Below are 17710 nucleotides of genomic sequence, written 5' to 3'. Positions count from 1 at the left end.
TTATTGGCATTTCTTTAAACCAATCACCATCGTCTTGGGCGAGGCTAATCGCTGAAAAGAGCAGAGAAAATAGCCTCGGAAGGGAACTAGTTTTGGGGAACATTTACGTTTAACAGTTGTTTTAGTCGTGCAACAGAAAGCTCAGATTGGACAGATAGTCCAGCTAGCTGTCCCCTGAATTACACCCAGCAGAGATCGAGGACCAGTAACCATAGTCCTCAGATTGGACAGATAGTCTAGCTAGCTGTCTGGATTTACCCGCAGAGATCTGAGGACCAGGTAACCATAGTCCTCAGATTGACAGATATCGTCTAGCTGTCTGGATTTACCCTGCAGAGACCTGAGGACCAGGTAACCATAGTCCTCAGATTGGACAGATATTCTAGCTACTGTCTGGATTTACCCTGCAGAGACCTGAGGACCAGGTAACCATATCCTCAGATTGGACAGATGTCTAGCTAGCTGTCTGGATTTACCCAGCAGAGATCTGAGGACCAGGTAACCATAGTCCCAGATTGGACAGATAGTCTAGTCTAGCTGTCTGGATTTACCCTGCAGAGACTGAGGACCAGGTAACCATAGTCCTCAGATTGGACAGATAGTCTAGCTAGCTGTCTGGATTTACCCGCAGAGATCTGAGGACCAGGTAACCATAGTCCTCAGATTGGACAGATAGTCTAGTCTAGCTGTCTGGATTACCCTGCAGAGACCTGAGACCAGGTAACCATAGTCCTCAGTTGGACAGATAGTCTAGCTAGCTGTCTGGATTACCCTGCAGAGACCTGAGGACCAGGTAACCATAGTCCTCAGATTGGACAGATAGTCTAGCTAGCTGTCTGATTTACCCAGCAGAGATCTGAGGACCAGGTAACCAGTCCTCAGATTGGACAGATAGTCTAGTCTAGCTGTCTGGATTTACCCTGCAGAGACCTGAGGACCAGTAACCATAGTCCTCAGATTGGACAGATAGTCTAGCTAGCTGTCTGGATTTACCCTGCAGAGATCTGAGGACCGTAACCATAGTCCTCAGATTGGACAGATGTCTTCAGCTGTCTGGATTTACCTGCAGAGACCTGAGGACCAGGTAACCATAGTCCTCAGATTGGACAGATAGTCTAGCTAGCTTCTGGATTTACCCTGCAGAGATCTGAGGACCAGGTAACCATAGTCCTCAGATTGGACAGATATTCTAGTCTAGCTGTCTGGATTTACCCTGCAGAGACCGGAGGACCAGTAACCATAGTCCTCAATTGGACAGATAGTTCTAGCTAGCTGTCTGGATTTACCCTGCAGAGATCTGAGGACCAGGTAACCATAGTCCATGTGTCCACCGGAGTTTAGAATTTCAACACATAGAAAGGAGGAGGAGAAGGTGACGGACATCCGGCCAAAAGAAAGGACATAGGGCGGAAGAGGAAGGTCGGGGATATAGACTATATTTAGCATACGGACATGAGTGTGGAATCAAAAACTCTCATCTAACTCTTGGCAAGAAAGCAAATATGCATACTTCTTAAAATAAGGAACTATTCCTTTAAATAATAAATGATGGTCTTATCTGTTATAGATGCCTCACAAAAAAGCTTCTTCCTGTAAAATTGCTTAAATGAATAATTTAATATTTTGGGAATTATGTATATTTTCTTAAATGTGGAGAGTTAGATGAAACGATTGATACCACTCTCATGTCTGTGAGTTAAATATGAAGCTACCACAAGCAGCTGGTTAGCTTAGTTAGCACAAGCACTGGAAACAGAGGCAAACTGCTAGCCTGGCTTTGTCCTAAGCTAACAAAGTCTGCCTTCCACGCATTATTATAGAAACCACTGCAGTTCTAAGCAAGACCTGCTCTTCAATAGCATTTGTGCGCTGCGATTGGCCAGGTGTACAAGCTCGCGCGAGGTAACGGAACCTGATTTGTTCAGCTCCTATCCCCTGACCGGTCGGCTATCCTAACATAAACTACTCGAGGTCAATGCCAAACCCCAACCAATCAGGCTTTTTCGTAGGATGGCTCTTTCCAAGAAACCAGGTGGGATCCATCATGAGGCGGCTACTACACAGCTTAACCTCCTTCACATCACACCTGAAAGGGTTCCATGTTATTGTATCTTTAAAGCGTGTGAGAGCAGAAGTGGTGTGCAGGGGTGAGAAGGTTAATGTTTCTTACCCGGGCGTGCTGTAGGAAGCTGGGTTGACCTGAGACGTTAAAGAGACGGAGGCTGTGGACAGATTGTTGGGAGAAGCTTCGCGGCTTGCACTGTTTGGAGAGGAATTTGATGAAACTGGAAGGAAAAGGTCAAAACACTATTATTACACACATGCAGACACACACAGGCATGATACTCAACACTAAATGTGTGTTTCTATTATTGTGCTAGTTATCCCTGCATAGTGAGTTAAGAGATTAAAATGTTATCAAGAATCAACTTTAAAAATAGGTAAACCAAGGAAAAGGTACTTGCCTCCCCCTGACGCCAGAGGGCTGTAGGATCTGGACGCTGAGACCTGAAACAGTGTGAACATGGAAATAAATTTAGTTTGATTTAAACTTTTTTTGATTTGTTTTTAAAATGACGCTCAGTGAAAACACGGTGTAAATCAATGTCAGCAGTAAAGGCTCTTGCATACTAAAGGATTGACAAGAGCTGGAGCGTGCTAACTGAACTTAGGTCACCTGCAAAAAACAGCATGTTTTATTAAAATAAAAAAGGGGTAGGCTGTGTTTTTTTGGCCGAGCCCTTTCTGAGAATGTGACACAGATACAGCGCCTTGCAAAAGTACGGAAGCCGAGAAGGGCCATGGATTTTTTTTTATGCACTGTTATCTTGTGATGACGACTTAGTAATTTGTTATCTCTATATAAAGTTTGTTTTCTCGAGATAACAAATTAATTATTTAGTTATCTCGACATCACAAAGATCATTTTGTCAAGATAACAAATTAATTGATAACGTGTTTGCCTTGAATTCATGCCATGAACGGCTTCTGTAGCGCCACTGGCTGCAGCTGCGGAGTAACCCCTAAAATAAAAAGCTGAAAAATGTTGTTTTGTGACCAATTAATGTGGCATATTTGAGCTGGTTGTTGCAAATAATTATGAACACACATGAACTTTAAAGTAAAGGAAAAGTACAAAGAGTCATGTGAGAGGAGTAGCCCATAGTATTTTGTGTCTCTGAGTGAAAGAGATGGATGTTTTAGACAGCTAACCATTCTGGAGTTGTAGCTGTGTGATTTGACCGATAAACTAGTCACCGGGCAGTAGATCCTCTTCTCCTTCTGACGCCGATTACAGAACCAAACCCGAACCACTTCCTTCTCCATGGCTAGCTGCTCTGAGATCAGGGTTATCTCCTCGGAGTTGGGCTTGGGGTTCTGGAAACCAAAAAATGTGTATGATTTTATCCTTCATCAAACCCTACCTCTTTAGATTGGCCTTCACCATTACATAATATTACACTTCAGCTGCTGTTAGTTGCTGGTTTCATTGTTTCACTCGCCTTTATCACGCTTGTCTTTGTGTCCGTTTTGTTGCTTTAACGTTTTCAATGTGGTGAATGTGCTGTTTTTTTTTGGGTAAAGTGTCTTACTTTGAAATGTGCTTTATAAAGAATCTGTGTTTATTCTTATTAATGTTAAACATGTTTTTTTGTATACATGCACCAATCACCGAGGCAAATTACACAAAGGGTAACTATTGTGGCAATATACTCCTTTCTGATTCTTAGGAAAAAAAAGTATTATTATTATTATTTACACATAGTGACTTCAATTGTTGAACATCAATGATGAGCAAATGGTCATGCATCATACAAACACAACTTAACGTGTCTGTGAATAGACAGAAAAGTTGGTTTATGAGGAATGCTATAACCAACTTTTCTGTCTATGCACAATAAATGAAATTACTTAGAAAGCCCTCACTAAAAAAACTCCTCAAATTTCTATTCAGTCATGAACTCACGTCAAGGAATCTCTTCTCCAGAGTCTGCTTGATGTTGGTTTCGATGCTTGTCCTCTTTTTCCGTTTGCGCCCGTAGCCCTCGATCAGGGGCGGCAGAGAGGTGGGGTTGCTCAGCGAGTCAGAGGGGGAGTTCTCTATTGTGGAACAATAAAAACATATAACAAGGACACTTAGCATCAACTTTGAACAACAATCCAATCAGGTAAGTAATGGTTGCACTATGACTTTTAGTTTATATTTTGTGTTGCCGAATTCTTACTAAAGACATTTTGTGTCATGTTTTTAACTCAGAAATCTATGCAAAGTTGTTTTCCTGCCTAAGTTCTTCTTAAAGATACATTTTTGTTGAATTTTATATTTGCTTTGCTGGTTTCTAGCCCTCTAGTCGTATAAAAAAAACTATGAAATCAAAATGGCAGTGACTGTTTTGTACCTGCGTCACTCAGCCATTTCTCCAGCAGAGGTTTGAGCTTGCACATGTTTTTGAAGCTGAGGTTGAGAGCCTCGAAGCGAGAGATTGTGGTCTGGCTGAAGTCATTCCCGTACAGTTTTCCCATGGCAAGGCCCACATCTCCCTGTGAAAACACACAGGAACTGTATCACCCTCTTATGCAAAAGTCAAAGGAAGAGATGTAAGCACACAATCTATTTGATCCCGGCCCCAGTCTTCCTTAGTTGATGGAGTTTTCCTGACTGACAATTTTTTGTTTCCAAGATTAAAAATGAACGTTCATGCTCACATTTGATCAACTATCAAAGCCCTTATGGTCTTTAAACGTTCTTTCAAAGTAACAACCCCAAATGGATCTTTGTTATGAAAATAAAATCTAAACGCTGCAAATGTGAAGACATCTTTTTGAAAAATGAATCCAAACCAACCAAAATCTAGGTGTTGTAAAATGATAGTTCTCATTTATTACAAGTTGTGTCTTTTTTCCGTAGTTTTGTCCCCCATTTCTATCAGCTACGGTAACATCAAACTGAAAAAAAGTTATTGCTGAGATCTGGGAACATGGCGCAGCACTAAATGACCAACAAGGCAACAAATACGAATTAAAAAAAACAAACTCGCAGTTCAGCCAGATTATATAAACCACTTGATTGAAAGTGAAAACAGAAGGTGAAATGTTGTCAATAATCCCTTATTGCACATAAGAAACTGTGTGCACACAACTACCGTAAGCACGGTTGGTCAAAGTTAGTTTGTATTAATAGTAGTAGTAGTGTAGTAGTAGTAGTAATAATTTCCCCATTTTTCTTTCAAATGAGGTTGTTGTCAGCAAAGCTATCAGTAGACCACATGGACAACACACACACACACACACACACACACACACACACACACACACACACACACACACACACACACACACACACACACACACACCAGGACTGATATACCGTGCAATAAAAATGTGGCTGTGCAACACTGTAAACATTTTTACACATTTTACTATTTAGTCTCTTTGCTCGTATTTATTTATTGTTTGTTTATCTGTGTCTTGTACTTTTCCCCCTGTTCCTTGCTGCTGCAACAGTGTTAATTTCACCATTGTGGGATTAATAAAGGATTTTATTAGACATAGACATGATTTATGATACAAATGTGTCTTTAAGGTTCCAAGACTAACTATAAATACGACCTGACGGAGCAACCTGAGAAATAAAGGATGCAAAAAAAAACTCAAAAGTCTAAAACAAGGTTTGAAAGTATAGGTCCTTGAGACCCTGGAAACTTGGTCTCTAGGTTTCACATCTTTTCCAGAACATTAGATGTCCATAACTCAATAAGCAGCAGCTGTCAGGGCCCTTAGAGCAAAAACAGGGTGGGGCTCTGTCTTTTATCTACCTGAGTGAAGCCCAGTTTGATGCGTCTTTGTTTGAACGCTTTAGCAAACTGCTCCAGTTCTTCCAGGTCACTGGGTTCCTCCTGTGGCGGTACAGACATGTGTTTGGGCATCTGCAGGTGGGACATGTCCATGTGGTTCTCCATAGACGGTCCTGCCAGACCAGAGCGACTCATAGCCTGGATCAGAACAACATCACAGAACAAAGGTTTGTTTCAAGGTAATGTAAAACAACACAACAACAAAACAACTAATGTAACAACTGTAATGGATCTGCAAAACTCAACATTCAGATTCAGATTGAAATTCAGATCTTGGCTTTCTTACGGTATCCTTTTAGCATTTATTCCAAAAGTGCAATTTTTGTACCCAAATTGTACCTTTAAACCCGAAATTAAGAAAGATTCTTTTGGCAACTTGGTGGCAGTGGAAACAAGCTTTAATACAAAACTGACAGATTGTTACCTGCTAAGTTTGTGTGAAACTTGTTAGCAAAGAGTTGCTTATTTCCATATCCAGCAGCCTTTAATCAACATGATTATTCATCAAGAGTCTTTGTGTTTGTGTCCACTGATGAATAAATGTCTAATGTTCTCTCTCTGTTAGCTCTGTTTTTGGTCTCCACCACCTCCTGAGGGAAATATCGGTCTCTTTAGCTGCTAAATGCTCCACTATGTTGATCAGCTAGTCTCTAACTTTGTCTGTCTGCTGTTTGCTGCTGTGTACAGTGGGTTTTAAAGGCTGAAGTTGGTGAAAGCGGTGAGAGTGGAACGGAACGGCAAAGCCAAACCAAACCAATGAGTCACAATAGACAATGTGACATTCTTTGTGCATTATGCTTTGTGCTTATATGTGTAGACAGGAAGTGGTCTGGCTTTACCTGTGGAGTCAGAGCCAGTCCAGGTTGATGCTGAAGGAGACTAGTTTGACTCTGGCAGGGAAGGGACAGCAGATTCTGCTGCAAAAGAGCTGAAAGGAAAACGGCAGGCTTTGATCAATAACTGTTTGGTGACTGAAAGAACTGCTGTTTGTCAAGAAATACAATCAGCATGCAACACAAAAACCACAAATTGTTGTCTTTCACATTTCTGTTTATGTACAGATTAAACTGTAGAGGTATTGTTAGCTGTATGTTTTGACATTTTTGTTAAATCTTCTTGTTAATTACATCAAAGGGATCATTTTAAACTTTGCACAAATCTGGACTACCTGTTTCCCCCTGCTTTCACTCTTGATGCTAAGCTAACCTAACCACTCTGTATTTAATACACAGAGATATATCAGTTTACTTATCTTACTCTGGAAAACAGAGAAAATACGAATGCTTTTGCAAGATGTTGGACTATTCCTTAAAGACAAGATGTCTATGCTAATGTATTTAATCCTGCTTAATTACTGCTCCTGGCCAAGATATTTTCCAACACATAGCCATCCTTAAAAATATACATTTTTAAACTTTCGTAGGGCTAGCTGATTCCCTCTGTTTTTAGTCTCAATGCACAGCTAAAATAATTTATAATGATTGTAGGGCAATCATTATAACTGATTACATTATATCTGATTAAGCATATTTCCCAAAATGCCAGAGGCATTGACAAGCGAAAGCTTCTGAATAATGGAACAGCTCAAATGTTAAGTCCCTGGATATAAGTCAGTTTAAGGACTGCACCTTGGTGGCTGGTGGGGCTCTGCGAGAGCAGGAAGGGGGATTGAGATGACAGGTGAGACGGTGGCATCAGAACCAGCTGCTGCATGGTGTGGAGAGAGGTGAGTTCCTGGAGCAGAGACGAAAAAAACACAACAACATCAACAACAAAAGGACTCACCTGTACAGACTATAGAGTTTAAAATGAGTGTATACTGTACTATATATGACACTTCTACACAGCCATCATCCAGTCTGTCCTCTGCACGTCCATCACTGTCTGGTTTGGATCTGCCCCCAGAAAGGACCGGAGCAGACTACAACGGACAGTTAGGAAAGATCATGGGTGCCAACCTGCCCTCCGTTCATGACTTATACCCTTCCAGAGTCAGGAAACGGGCAGGAACCATCCCTGCAGACCCATCTCACCCCGGACACAACCTGTTCCAACTTCTTCCCTCTGGTAGGCGCTACAGAGCACTGTACGCCAACACCAACAGACTCAGGAACAGTTTCTTCCCACAAGCCATCACTCTGATGAACAGCTGACTTCTGACTCACAGTGCCAGGTTCAATTCCTGTGCAATAACCCAGCAACACTGTCTCTAATCAGTCTGTTTACTGGTTTCATTTATTATGTATTCATCATTCTCATTCTATATTTCAGAGCTGTTCATGCTGTTCATATTGTAACATAATACTTATATAATGACATAATATTATTTATTCCAGCACCCTTTGCACTATGCTCCATAATTAAAATAAAAATAACTATCATAATTATAATTTACTCTGGCATACTTTTCACTCTTCATTGCACTATTGTTTGAACCTGTCTACATTGTTTATGTATATATTGGTTGTTTTGTATGAGTAAGCGCATTGTGAGCAATACAAACCAAAGCAAAATTCCTCGTATGTGTCCTCATACCTGGAAAATAAAGCTGATTCTGATTCTGATATGAGCACACTGAAGCAGGGACGTAGCACAAACTTCTGCGCTATGTAGAAAGGCATTTTCTATGGACCCCTCCTCACATCCATAGCTTTTCATTCTAGCATCTTTTCGGGCCCTCCTCACTTAAGTGCCCTGGGTACTCAGTCCCCGTTTCCCCCCCAATTTGACGCCCCTGCTCTGCAGTGATGGAAAGTACATTTACACAAGAACTAATACAATTTAAAACGCACAACTTTTACTTCACATGTAACTACTTAAATCTGAGTACTATCCCTCCCACGCTGTGAAACTCAGTTCCATACATGCTTAGATGTACAGTACTATAACCAGTTTCAAAGGAATGATAGATTGCAAGACTTTTGGCTTAAAGGGCGGGATATTTATTTATTTATTTTTTTGTTTTTTCTTCATTCTCTTCAGATGTTTATGTGTTGCATCCATAGACTGCATAAAATAAATGGATGTAGCCTCTGGGTCTAAAAAGTGAAGCCAATGTAAAGTGCGTTAAACCTGCATTCTATCTAATTTCCAGCAGGGGGCAACTCCACAGGCTCCAAAAATAAGTCTGTTTCTCTAGAAGTCTATGAGATAAAGCCCATCTTCTGATTTGATTTATCACCTCAATAAACATTTTATTTATAAGTTTATGGCCTCTATCGCTAAATTGATGTCTTTGTCAATACAGCATCATGTGCACATTGTAAATTATGGTACCATTTATATTAAAATAGAAACAAGCAGGTGATGTGTTAGAGGCGTGGCTACATGCCGACCTGTCAATCAGGACAGAGGTTTAGCAATGCTAACCATGACACTGCGTACATTAAAATAGACCTCCGAACTTGTTTTTGGTTGTCATCAGTGTTTTAATGTTAAACTTTGATCCTCTCACTGATGGTTTTCACGTCATCAAAGTTAATTGGAACATTTTGGTTGCCTAAAAATGGGGGTCCTTAAATCATCCACTTCTTTATTAACCCACTCTATGGATGCATCACTGTCGACTGTAATGGAACTGAGCGTTTCCTTGTGTGTACACAAGGAAATGTACAATGTAATAATGTACATTGTATGTACATTATTATGCATACAGGCTTTGATATCTTCCCATTCATACACCCACAGCAAATTTCTGTAAGTGCGCAGTTATCTCTTTTATTACATCATGTGCTCTATACATCATATGTCCTGCATCTTTGTCAGAGGTTTAGTTCTTATGTATTGCTGGTGTTGTCGGAGCTGTCTCCGTGTGTGTGTTTAAAAGCATCAAATAAGTATTGTAAAAAAACAAAAAACAGACCCCAGACAGCTGACCTCCAGGCAATGGAGAGCTCTGTGTCAGATGACATGTCTTCAGTGAGGCCGCTGAATGAGGCGAGTCATTAATCTCCTCTGTCTTTATCTAAGACATCGAAAGCACAACCAAAACAGTGTTAACTCAGGTATAGGAATACTTCAAAGTAGCAAAAAAGATGAGAAACATTGTCTTGGGGGCAAAGGGGTGCACGTTCACACGTGTACTGTCTCCACACACACACACATACACACACACACACACACACACACTCACTCCGCTCCAGAACCAGTTTGGTCACTATACAAAGAGTGATAGCCTCTCTCCCTCCCATTGGGCAAGCCAGTATGCAAATCACCCACCCCCACCTGGAAGCCATATCACTTCCTGAAAACACGTGCACTGAAAGAAACGTCCTCCTCTTGCCAAAAACAATGTTTGGAGAAGTATCCAAATAGCTTTAAACTATTTAAGATGTTTTCAGAGATGTTGGAGTCTTGACTGTGGGGAGAGCAGGTAGTTTATCTTGAGGACGTAAGCCATCTCAAAGACAGTTGAGTCTTCACTACCATTATATGATATGTGATAGTATTTAATTCTCATCATTTCCATGAAAAGATCTATCCTTCCATTTGTTTTTAGTATTGTGAGTCAAATTCTTATATCTTATTCTTTTGTGCCATAGAGCTCCAGTGTTGTCCAAATAAATTGGGATATTTTCAGTTGCTCCCACAGACACCGTCCCGCTGATGTAAATACTCACTAGAGCACCAAATGTGGAATGATCCGTAGCAAAAAATATTCCCTAACAATTGCACCATTTACTCCTTTTTACTTGCTAAAAACTTCATGCACAGGTTGAACAGGTTAATATGAGACTGTGCAAAAACGTATGCAGAATTCGCATGATATTCATCGAAACTATGGCGACCGCCAGCGGGTCAGGTGAAGATTGATAGCTTTGCTGGACAGTTTAGCCTCTTCAGGACCCTGAAAAGAGTTCAAATGAACAAATCTCAGAAGAGAAAATCATTCTTTGATTAAAGTGCTTACAACTGGAACAAGTGTTTGTGAGTACTGATCAGTGGTGGGCAGCTGAGGGTAAATCTCTGAAAATATTGTTACTTTACCATTGTATTTACTCGAGTAGAAGTACAATTACTTGTAAAAATGAGTAAGTATTTGAGTAATAGTAAAATAATATCTCTTAAAAAAAATCTGTCATGCGAGTGAGCTAAGCAGAACATGAAACTAAAGCTGTCCCGCGAGCACATGACATCAGTTTCACCCGCTGGGGTGAAAGCATGCTGGCAAACAGGAACAGGTTACGTTGTGTTAAACTAAACAATCCAAATCCCCCTTTTTGAAAGAGATCTGAAATCCTCATCCATAGATACTCAGGAATTGTTCTTCCTGTAAAAACTCACTTGTCGATTGAAGTTGATTCCGTTCTGCTCTAAAACGGGAAGAGAGAAAGAGATTCAGGTTATTAGGTTATTACAGGTCGCTCTGTGGCTCATAACGACATTCAACTTCAAACTCAAATCATATAAAGATCTTATTAAGTCTATTAGCAATCAATGTTAGCTACATATTTATGTGAGACATAATTTCAGTGTGATTTTTTTTTTACACTGTTATTTCACCACAAAATCTTTATCTTTTTGAGTTGTAATGACATTATTTTTCATCGGAACAAAAGACTTTCATCTAACTTCATCAGACTACAATGTTGTTGCTGTTTGCTGGGCAGTTTCTATTTAATTTGATTTATTTATGAATCTTCAAAACACAGCACTCCCAAAGGATGACATATTACAGTAAGAACACTTATTTCTCACGTTGTCCTGAGTTTGAATGTCAAAAGACAGATATAATATATAAAGATAGAAAACATGCAAAAGTTTAAAACCAAAACAACATCACTGCAAACTAAACCAAAGCATAAATACGCCTAGATGAAAAGACATCTGATAAATGGCATGTTAAAGGTATCAATAACTTGTCACCTTATAGATTTGCTCTGAGCTGACCTCTGAAAGTACCTCATGTTTTTTTTTAATTTCTAAAATCTAATAATTATTAAAATACAAGGATCAAAAGCTAAATCTTGACTAGAAACACATCTTCATATGCTATAATCTAAAAAACATATATACAATAATGTAGTGCTGTAGTAGTGAGGTTACAACCACCCAAACATCACAAAAGACCAGTACAACCCACCCCAAAAGACTATATATATTACAATTATAACTTCCTTTACATAAATGAAGACATTTTCAAAATGAATTGATGCAGAAAAGATAGAAATTCAGCAGAAAGCAGAAAATGAAGTGTTTGACATCCAAAACAAAACATCCTTTACAGGCAATAGACATGGCAATGTGCTTTGTTTTTACACTGTTCTGTGCATGTTTGTAAAAAGGACAAGGAATCTATGTAGAATTACGTGTAGAAGAGGCGTGCTTTGTTTGTCCGTGCTGCAGTGTGCAGCAGTGGGACGAGGGAGGACAGGGACAGGGACAGGGACAGGGACAGGGACAGGGCCGGCAGAGCACCAGAGTTCAAAGGTGCGCTGGATAAGCTCGCATCATTTGAATGTCAAATTGGGCCTTTGGGACTCTGTGTGTATGTGCTGCTGGAGACGCATGATGCAAATACACCTAAACCCCCCCCCCCACACACACACACACACACACAGACACACACACCCAGCCACCCTGTTTCCTTCACCACATCAGGCATCATGTTGACCAGTGTGAGCTAAAAATGTACTCTTTGTATTGACGGCTGGAGCTGCAAGTACATTTACTCCAATACTGTACTCAAGTACAATACTGAGGTACTTCCGTACTTTTTTGATGCTTACTTCTATTCCACTACAGCTTAGAGAGAATTATTGTACTTTTTACTGCACTAAAGTTATTTGAAGACTTTACGTTACGTTGCAGATGAAGATTTTAAAAAACAACAAGTAGCTGTAGTTTTACAATTAATTAAACTGCCCAACACACACACACACACACACACACACACACACACTGCCCTCTCACCTCACCACCCCACTATGTCATTGCTCCCCAGCGCTACCAGCTTCACAGCAAAACTTCCAGTATGGAAATTACCAAGACATGCAAATCAGCTCAGAGTGCAGGAAGCCTGTGTCAGAGCTCTGTCTGTATACACACACACACACACACACACAGACACACACACACACACACAGACACACACACACACACACACACACACACAATTGATGTCACAGGTCGCACGTCTCTGGAGCAACTATGGGTTAAGTGTCTTGCTGTCATGTCCACTGCGCCATCACCACCCACCGCACACACACACTAGAAACGATGGTTGCAAACAGAAATTCTCCATTTCAACCAGTTGTTTTGTCTTATACTTGTAAAAGTGTGTTTCAAAAAAGCTGACTGCGAGTAGATTAGTACAAGCTGCTGGGAACAAGTGGAGTGACATCTTTTTGGCACAATCATGTTTGACTTCAGTTAGTCTTGAGGGCTGAATGTAACATTTCTGCATTATTAAGTCAGTCATATAAGGGTTCCAGTCACATAGTACATCCTTATAGTACTGTATATATGTACTATCATACTAATTGTCTAAGTAAACTGTTTTGGAGTTACATAAACCAACTGAATATCTGTCTTGTACAAGACATTTTACAATAAGCTCTTAGACTGGGGAAGCAAATTGGGATTCCTTTACTATTTAAAAGATATCTGGTATTATTATTGTATTCTATATTTTTCTTTTTGTCAACAGATTACGTGAAAGGACCAAAACCAACAATCCATTTATCCGCCTCTCAAAACTTTCTGCCCATCTGTTCCTTGTGAAGATTATTCTTTAAAGATTTGTCACAAACAAGTAGTTAAATTTTTTTTTCAGACTCAGTAATATCTCAAAGCAAGGTGGTCACTGTAGTTTTTAATCAAACAAACTTGAGGAAATACAACTTCTTGGGGACTATTTTCAGCGGCGGATTAATCCACATTTGGTTCTCTGGTCAGTATTTGTCAGCAGGACGGTGTCTGTGGGATAAAGTCAAAATAAAGTACAGTGGGTGTGTTTGTGGTAATGAATTTACATGTCACCCAGTGCAATTTTGTGGCTCATTGGTGTGTTTTAGCAGTTTTTGGACAACAATGGAGCCCTATGGCTCAGAGGAAGAAGATATATCAGGCTGTGACACACACTGTTGTTAAAAGAATAAATTTATAGTTTGTTTTGCTCTTTTCTTAGGATTTTAAACATGTAAAATAACACTATACTCCTCTTTAAAACTTTAAAGCAACATGCATGTTTGCATCCTTTAGTTTTTCAGAGACACCCCTCTCCCCGATTTGTTGCACGTGTGAGCAGCTCCTTTGTTTCCTTTGTGCATTGCATCATGGGACAATATCTAGCAGATTTTATACAAGGAAGGACTTCTTCGAGTACGCTTTTCCAATCTGACACAGTTTCTATGCACAGAAAGAGTTACAATATCAGCTCAGACAGTGTTAAGTTCAGACTCTTTTCATTTGACACTAAACACCTAATAATTTGGTATGTAATGATTTTTCACCATGTGACTTTGATCTGTTGCATGTCCTGTTTTCCATTCAATAACATAGGTATGTGTTTCTCTCTGTGATCCTGATTCTCTTAGATAGGGATTATTCTTTTTAATTGGCTTTTTCTGCAATACATTTTCAGTTTGTGGGACTGTGTAGAGGATAGTGTCTCTATATTGTTGTTTTATTTTACAGTTTCTTTCGGATTCAAAAGCTAAGAAAAGTAAACAAAAACGGTTCAGAAAGCTACACAAAAATTCTTACTCAAAAATGTACTATTCAGAGACAGGTTTTAATGAAGATAGGGAGCAGCACATGAATGTTAATCCTGTCAGACATCTGACTGAAATCCCACCAGGTAACCCTTGTCTCCAAGAAATTATGTTTAGTTCCAACTAATTTTCATTTTAGAGATGAACTTAATGCCATCTGATTCCTGTTTTTTAACTCAACATAAGAGGAAACCGTTTTAATAAATGTGTGTGCAAAGTGGCAAAAAATACAAAATGTTTCATACAAAATGTTCACTATGCTTGTATTCTGGACAACATTTGCTAAAACAGCCAATAATATAAAATAAACTCTTATTTTGTGCTCTTTTAATGTCTAATCTTCTTGTAATGTCTGATATTTCTTACTCTGTAATTATTCTACCTACCATCCCAGGGACTACGATTGAAAAAAAAAACATCAGGCCTTCATTACATCTTGATTTGATACATATAGTTAATGTTCTTTGTGCATTCCCCCGGTTTAAATAAGAAACAACATAACATAGAAACTTGAGTCAACATTCTTATGTTCAGGCACTCAGAACACTTGGTTACAGTTAGGGAAAGATCTTGTCTTTGTTAAATATTAATGAAGTCAAAAGGGACTTAAAGAAGTATGAGACAGGATGGGTTAATGTTATCACCATGTAATGGTCTTTCGCTAAACTACACAAGATTCTGGTTCAAACCCCAAATCTCAGGTTTCAAGGTCCTGCACTTTGTATGGCCAACATCAACCTGGACCAATGACATGAAAAACAAAACCATTTCCAACATTGTCATGGCAGCCATTAGCTTTACCCCCTAAACGTAGGCCCACATAACATAATATCTTGGAGTTGGGGTTGCACAAACTGATCAAGAGCAGATAAGCTGTAAACTCTACAGGTTCAAAACATCCGCTGGAACTATTTCTCTTCTGTTTCACTTCAGCGATTGAGGAGTTAAAGGGTTAGTTCACCCGAATTATGAAAATTCTCTCACTACGTTTCTTTTGCTCACGTCCCTTGGTTCAGCTCAGATCTGGCCAGATGTTCTGGGAAGTCCTGAAGGAGGTTTTTTAAAAATTCTGCGCCAGACGAAGCTCGTCATTTTGTTGTTGCTAGCAATAAAACTTAACAGTGTGGGGAAAAGGTTGCGTTACCACAAAAGCTTAAAGATTGGGAAGTGGAGGTTTAGGCCCCTTTAGAAGTCACAAGTCTATGAAATCAACCTACTTTTAAGAAAAACAGGTTTTATTTGTGGTGTCATGGAGAAGTACCACACTACCCACAATCCTAAGCGACATATCTAAATGCTGAAGTGCGCTGTTACCATGGAAATGTTTAACGCACTGGCAAATGGCTAGTAACCTGCAACCACTGAAGTCTGCCATCGTTTTGTACACAGTCTTGTACCTTTGTCGTTTTCAAAATGTCATAGCATTTTCTGAAACGTAGATAGAGGTATTGAATGAGAAGAATCTGGAACAAGAGTCAAAAAGTGAGCGATCAGTGTTGAGCTCTCTGGTGATGCATCTGTCCCGTGCTATAAAAACGTGCCCTAGTTCTTGCCCTGCTGAGAAGAGCTGATCGCCATGCATTGTTGAAACGGATCTGGCATTCCAACATGGTTGGCAACCATTTTCAAGTTAGAACTTACTCAACTGGTGTCATGTAATTTGGCAAATTTTGAAACTACCAAAATGAACTTTTCTTCCATTTTTACTTCAGTGCCTTCCTGGCTGCCTGCCTGGTTTCTTTTGACATTGTTTCTACGCGTGCAACAGTTGAAGATGGCACCATTGCGTCGTGTAAGCCGCGGAGTTGTCGCATGATATCTGAAAGCTGCATCACCTGTAGTGGCATCTCTCCATTCAGATAGATTTGGTTTTATTCGTTCAGGTTTTTCTGTACATGTGGAGTTGAAGGGATATTAATTATTAGATGGCTGAACATCAAGTGTAAGGTTCTATCTGAGGTTTCTGCCTGTTAATGTTTAGTTTTTCCTCGCCGCCGCTGCAATAAGTGCAATTGCTCTTGAAGAAATTGTTGGGTCTCTGTTAATTGTAGAGTGTGTTCTTGACCTACTTTATCTGTAAAGTGTCCTCCTGAGAAAATGTCTGTTATGCTTTAACTCTATGAATGAAATTGAACTGAATGGTTTTGTGGTGCTCACAGCATTGAAAACAAAATGTATTATAATACATGTATCATAGTATTCCAGACTATGTGAGTTCTGTGGCAGTGGTGGAAGAAGTATTCAGATCCTTTACTTAAGTAAAAGTTTTAACACCACACTGTAAAAATTCCTCTGTTACAAGTAAAAATCCGGCATTGTAAATGTTTCTCTACACTCCTGTTTTCCTTGTGTTTTATTCAATTTTATAGCATTTGGAAAAAAAAAGAAGACAAAAGAACGTTGAATAAATCACAAAAATGTCGTAAAAAGCTTCAAAAATGTGGGGAAAAAACATAAAAATGTCAAAAGGGGCATTGACCCAGAAAAACTAAAAGTTGCATGGTCAACGGGAACACAACACAAGGGTTAAGTGAAAGTAAGTAAGTATCATCGGGAAAATGTACTTGAAGCATTAAAAGTGCTAAAAAATTCCTCACATTTTAGAAACTGTAAACGATGCAAACTGTTCTGTCAATCAACTAGGTGTTTAATCTGCTAATCATTTCAGCTGGACTTGTAGGCCGTTACATAGTTGGGTAGTTTAATTTATTATAAAACATATTTTATAAACCACATGGGTTTTGTGTGCAAAACTCTTAATTTGTAAAGTAACTACAGCTGACAGATAAATGTAGTGGAATAAAAAGCACAATATTTACTTCTAAAATGCAGCGGAGTAGGAGTAGAAAGGGGCATGAATTGTAAAGTACAAGTACCTCCAATTTGTACTTAATTACAGTACTTGAGTAAATGTACTTAGTTACATTTCACCACTGGTCTGTGGATTACCACTTGGACACTTAATTGGAAAGATACCTTGATGTTGATTATTTTAAAGTTATATTTTAATACTGGGAGCACCACAGACTATATTATATTCACATTCCCCTGTATTGTAAAACATAAATACCAGTTCATTCATGTATGATATTTCATTCAAATATATATTTGAACGTATATATATATATATATATATATATA

At 39.3% G+C, this 17710-nt stretch overlaps 1 protein-coding gene across 1 annotated transcript in view; it reads right to left on the bottom strand.

Annotated features, from left to right (window-relative positions):
* The window catches only part of pou2f3 (POU class 2 homeobox 3), a 21820-nt gene that overhangs the window by 2283 nt on the left and 1827 nt on the right, over nucleotides 1–17710 (bottom strand). The window contains exons 3-12 of the mRNA XM_032534685.1: nucleotides 11139–11167; nucleotides 9718–9819; nucleotides 7484–7589; nucleotides 6695–6783; nucleotides 5817–5993; nucleotides 4401–4542; nucleotides 3968–4101; nucleotides 3214–3378; nucleotides 2466–2508; nucleotides 2171–2285 (exon numbers count right to left, since the gene is read on the bottom strand). Coding sequence (XP_032390576.1) covers nucleotides 2171–2285; nucleotides 2466–2508; nucleotides 3214–3378; nucleotides 3968–4101; nucleotides 4401–4542; nucleotides 5817–5993; nucleotides 6695–6783; nucleotides 7484–7589; nucleotides 9718–9819; nucleotides 11139–11167 — 1102 coding nt within the window. The remainder of the gene's footprint in view (nucleotides 1–2170; nucleotides 2286–2465; nucleotides 2509–3213; nucleotides 3379–3967; nucleotides 4102–4400; nucleotides 4543–5816; nucleotides 5994–6694; nucleotides 6784–7483; nucleotides 7590–9717; nucleotides 9820–11138; nucleotides 11168–17710) is intronic.

Source organism: Etheostoma spectabile, chromosome 13, assembly GCF_008692095.1.
Source record: "Etheostoma spectabile isolate EspeVRDwgs_2016 chromosome 13, UIUC_Espe_1.0, whole genome shotgun sequence".
NCBI lineage: Eukaryota > Metazoa > Chordata > Actinopteri > Perciformes > Percidae > Etheostoma > Etheostoma spectabile.
The sequence above is the reverse complement of the archived record's forward strand: the minus strand, read 5'-3'. Positions and strand labels throughout refer to the sequence as shown.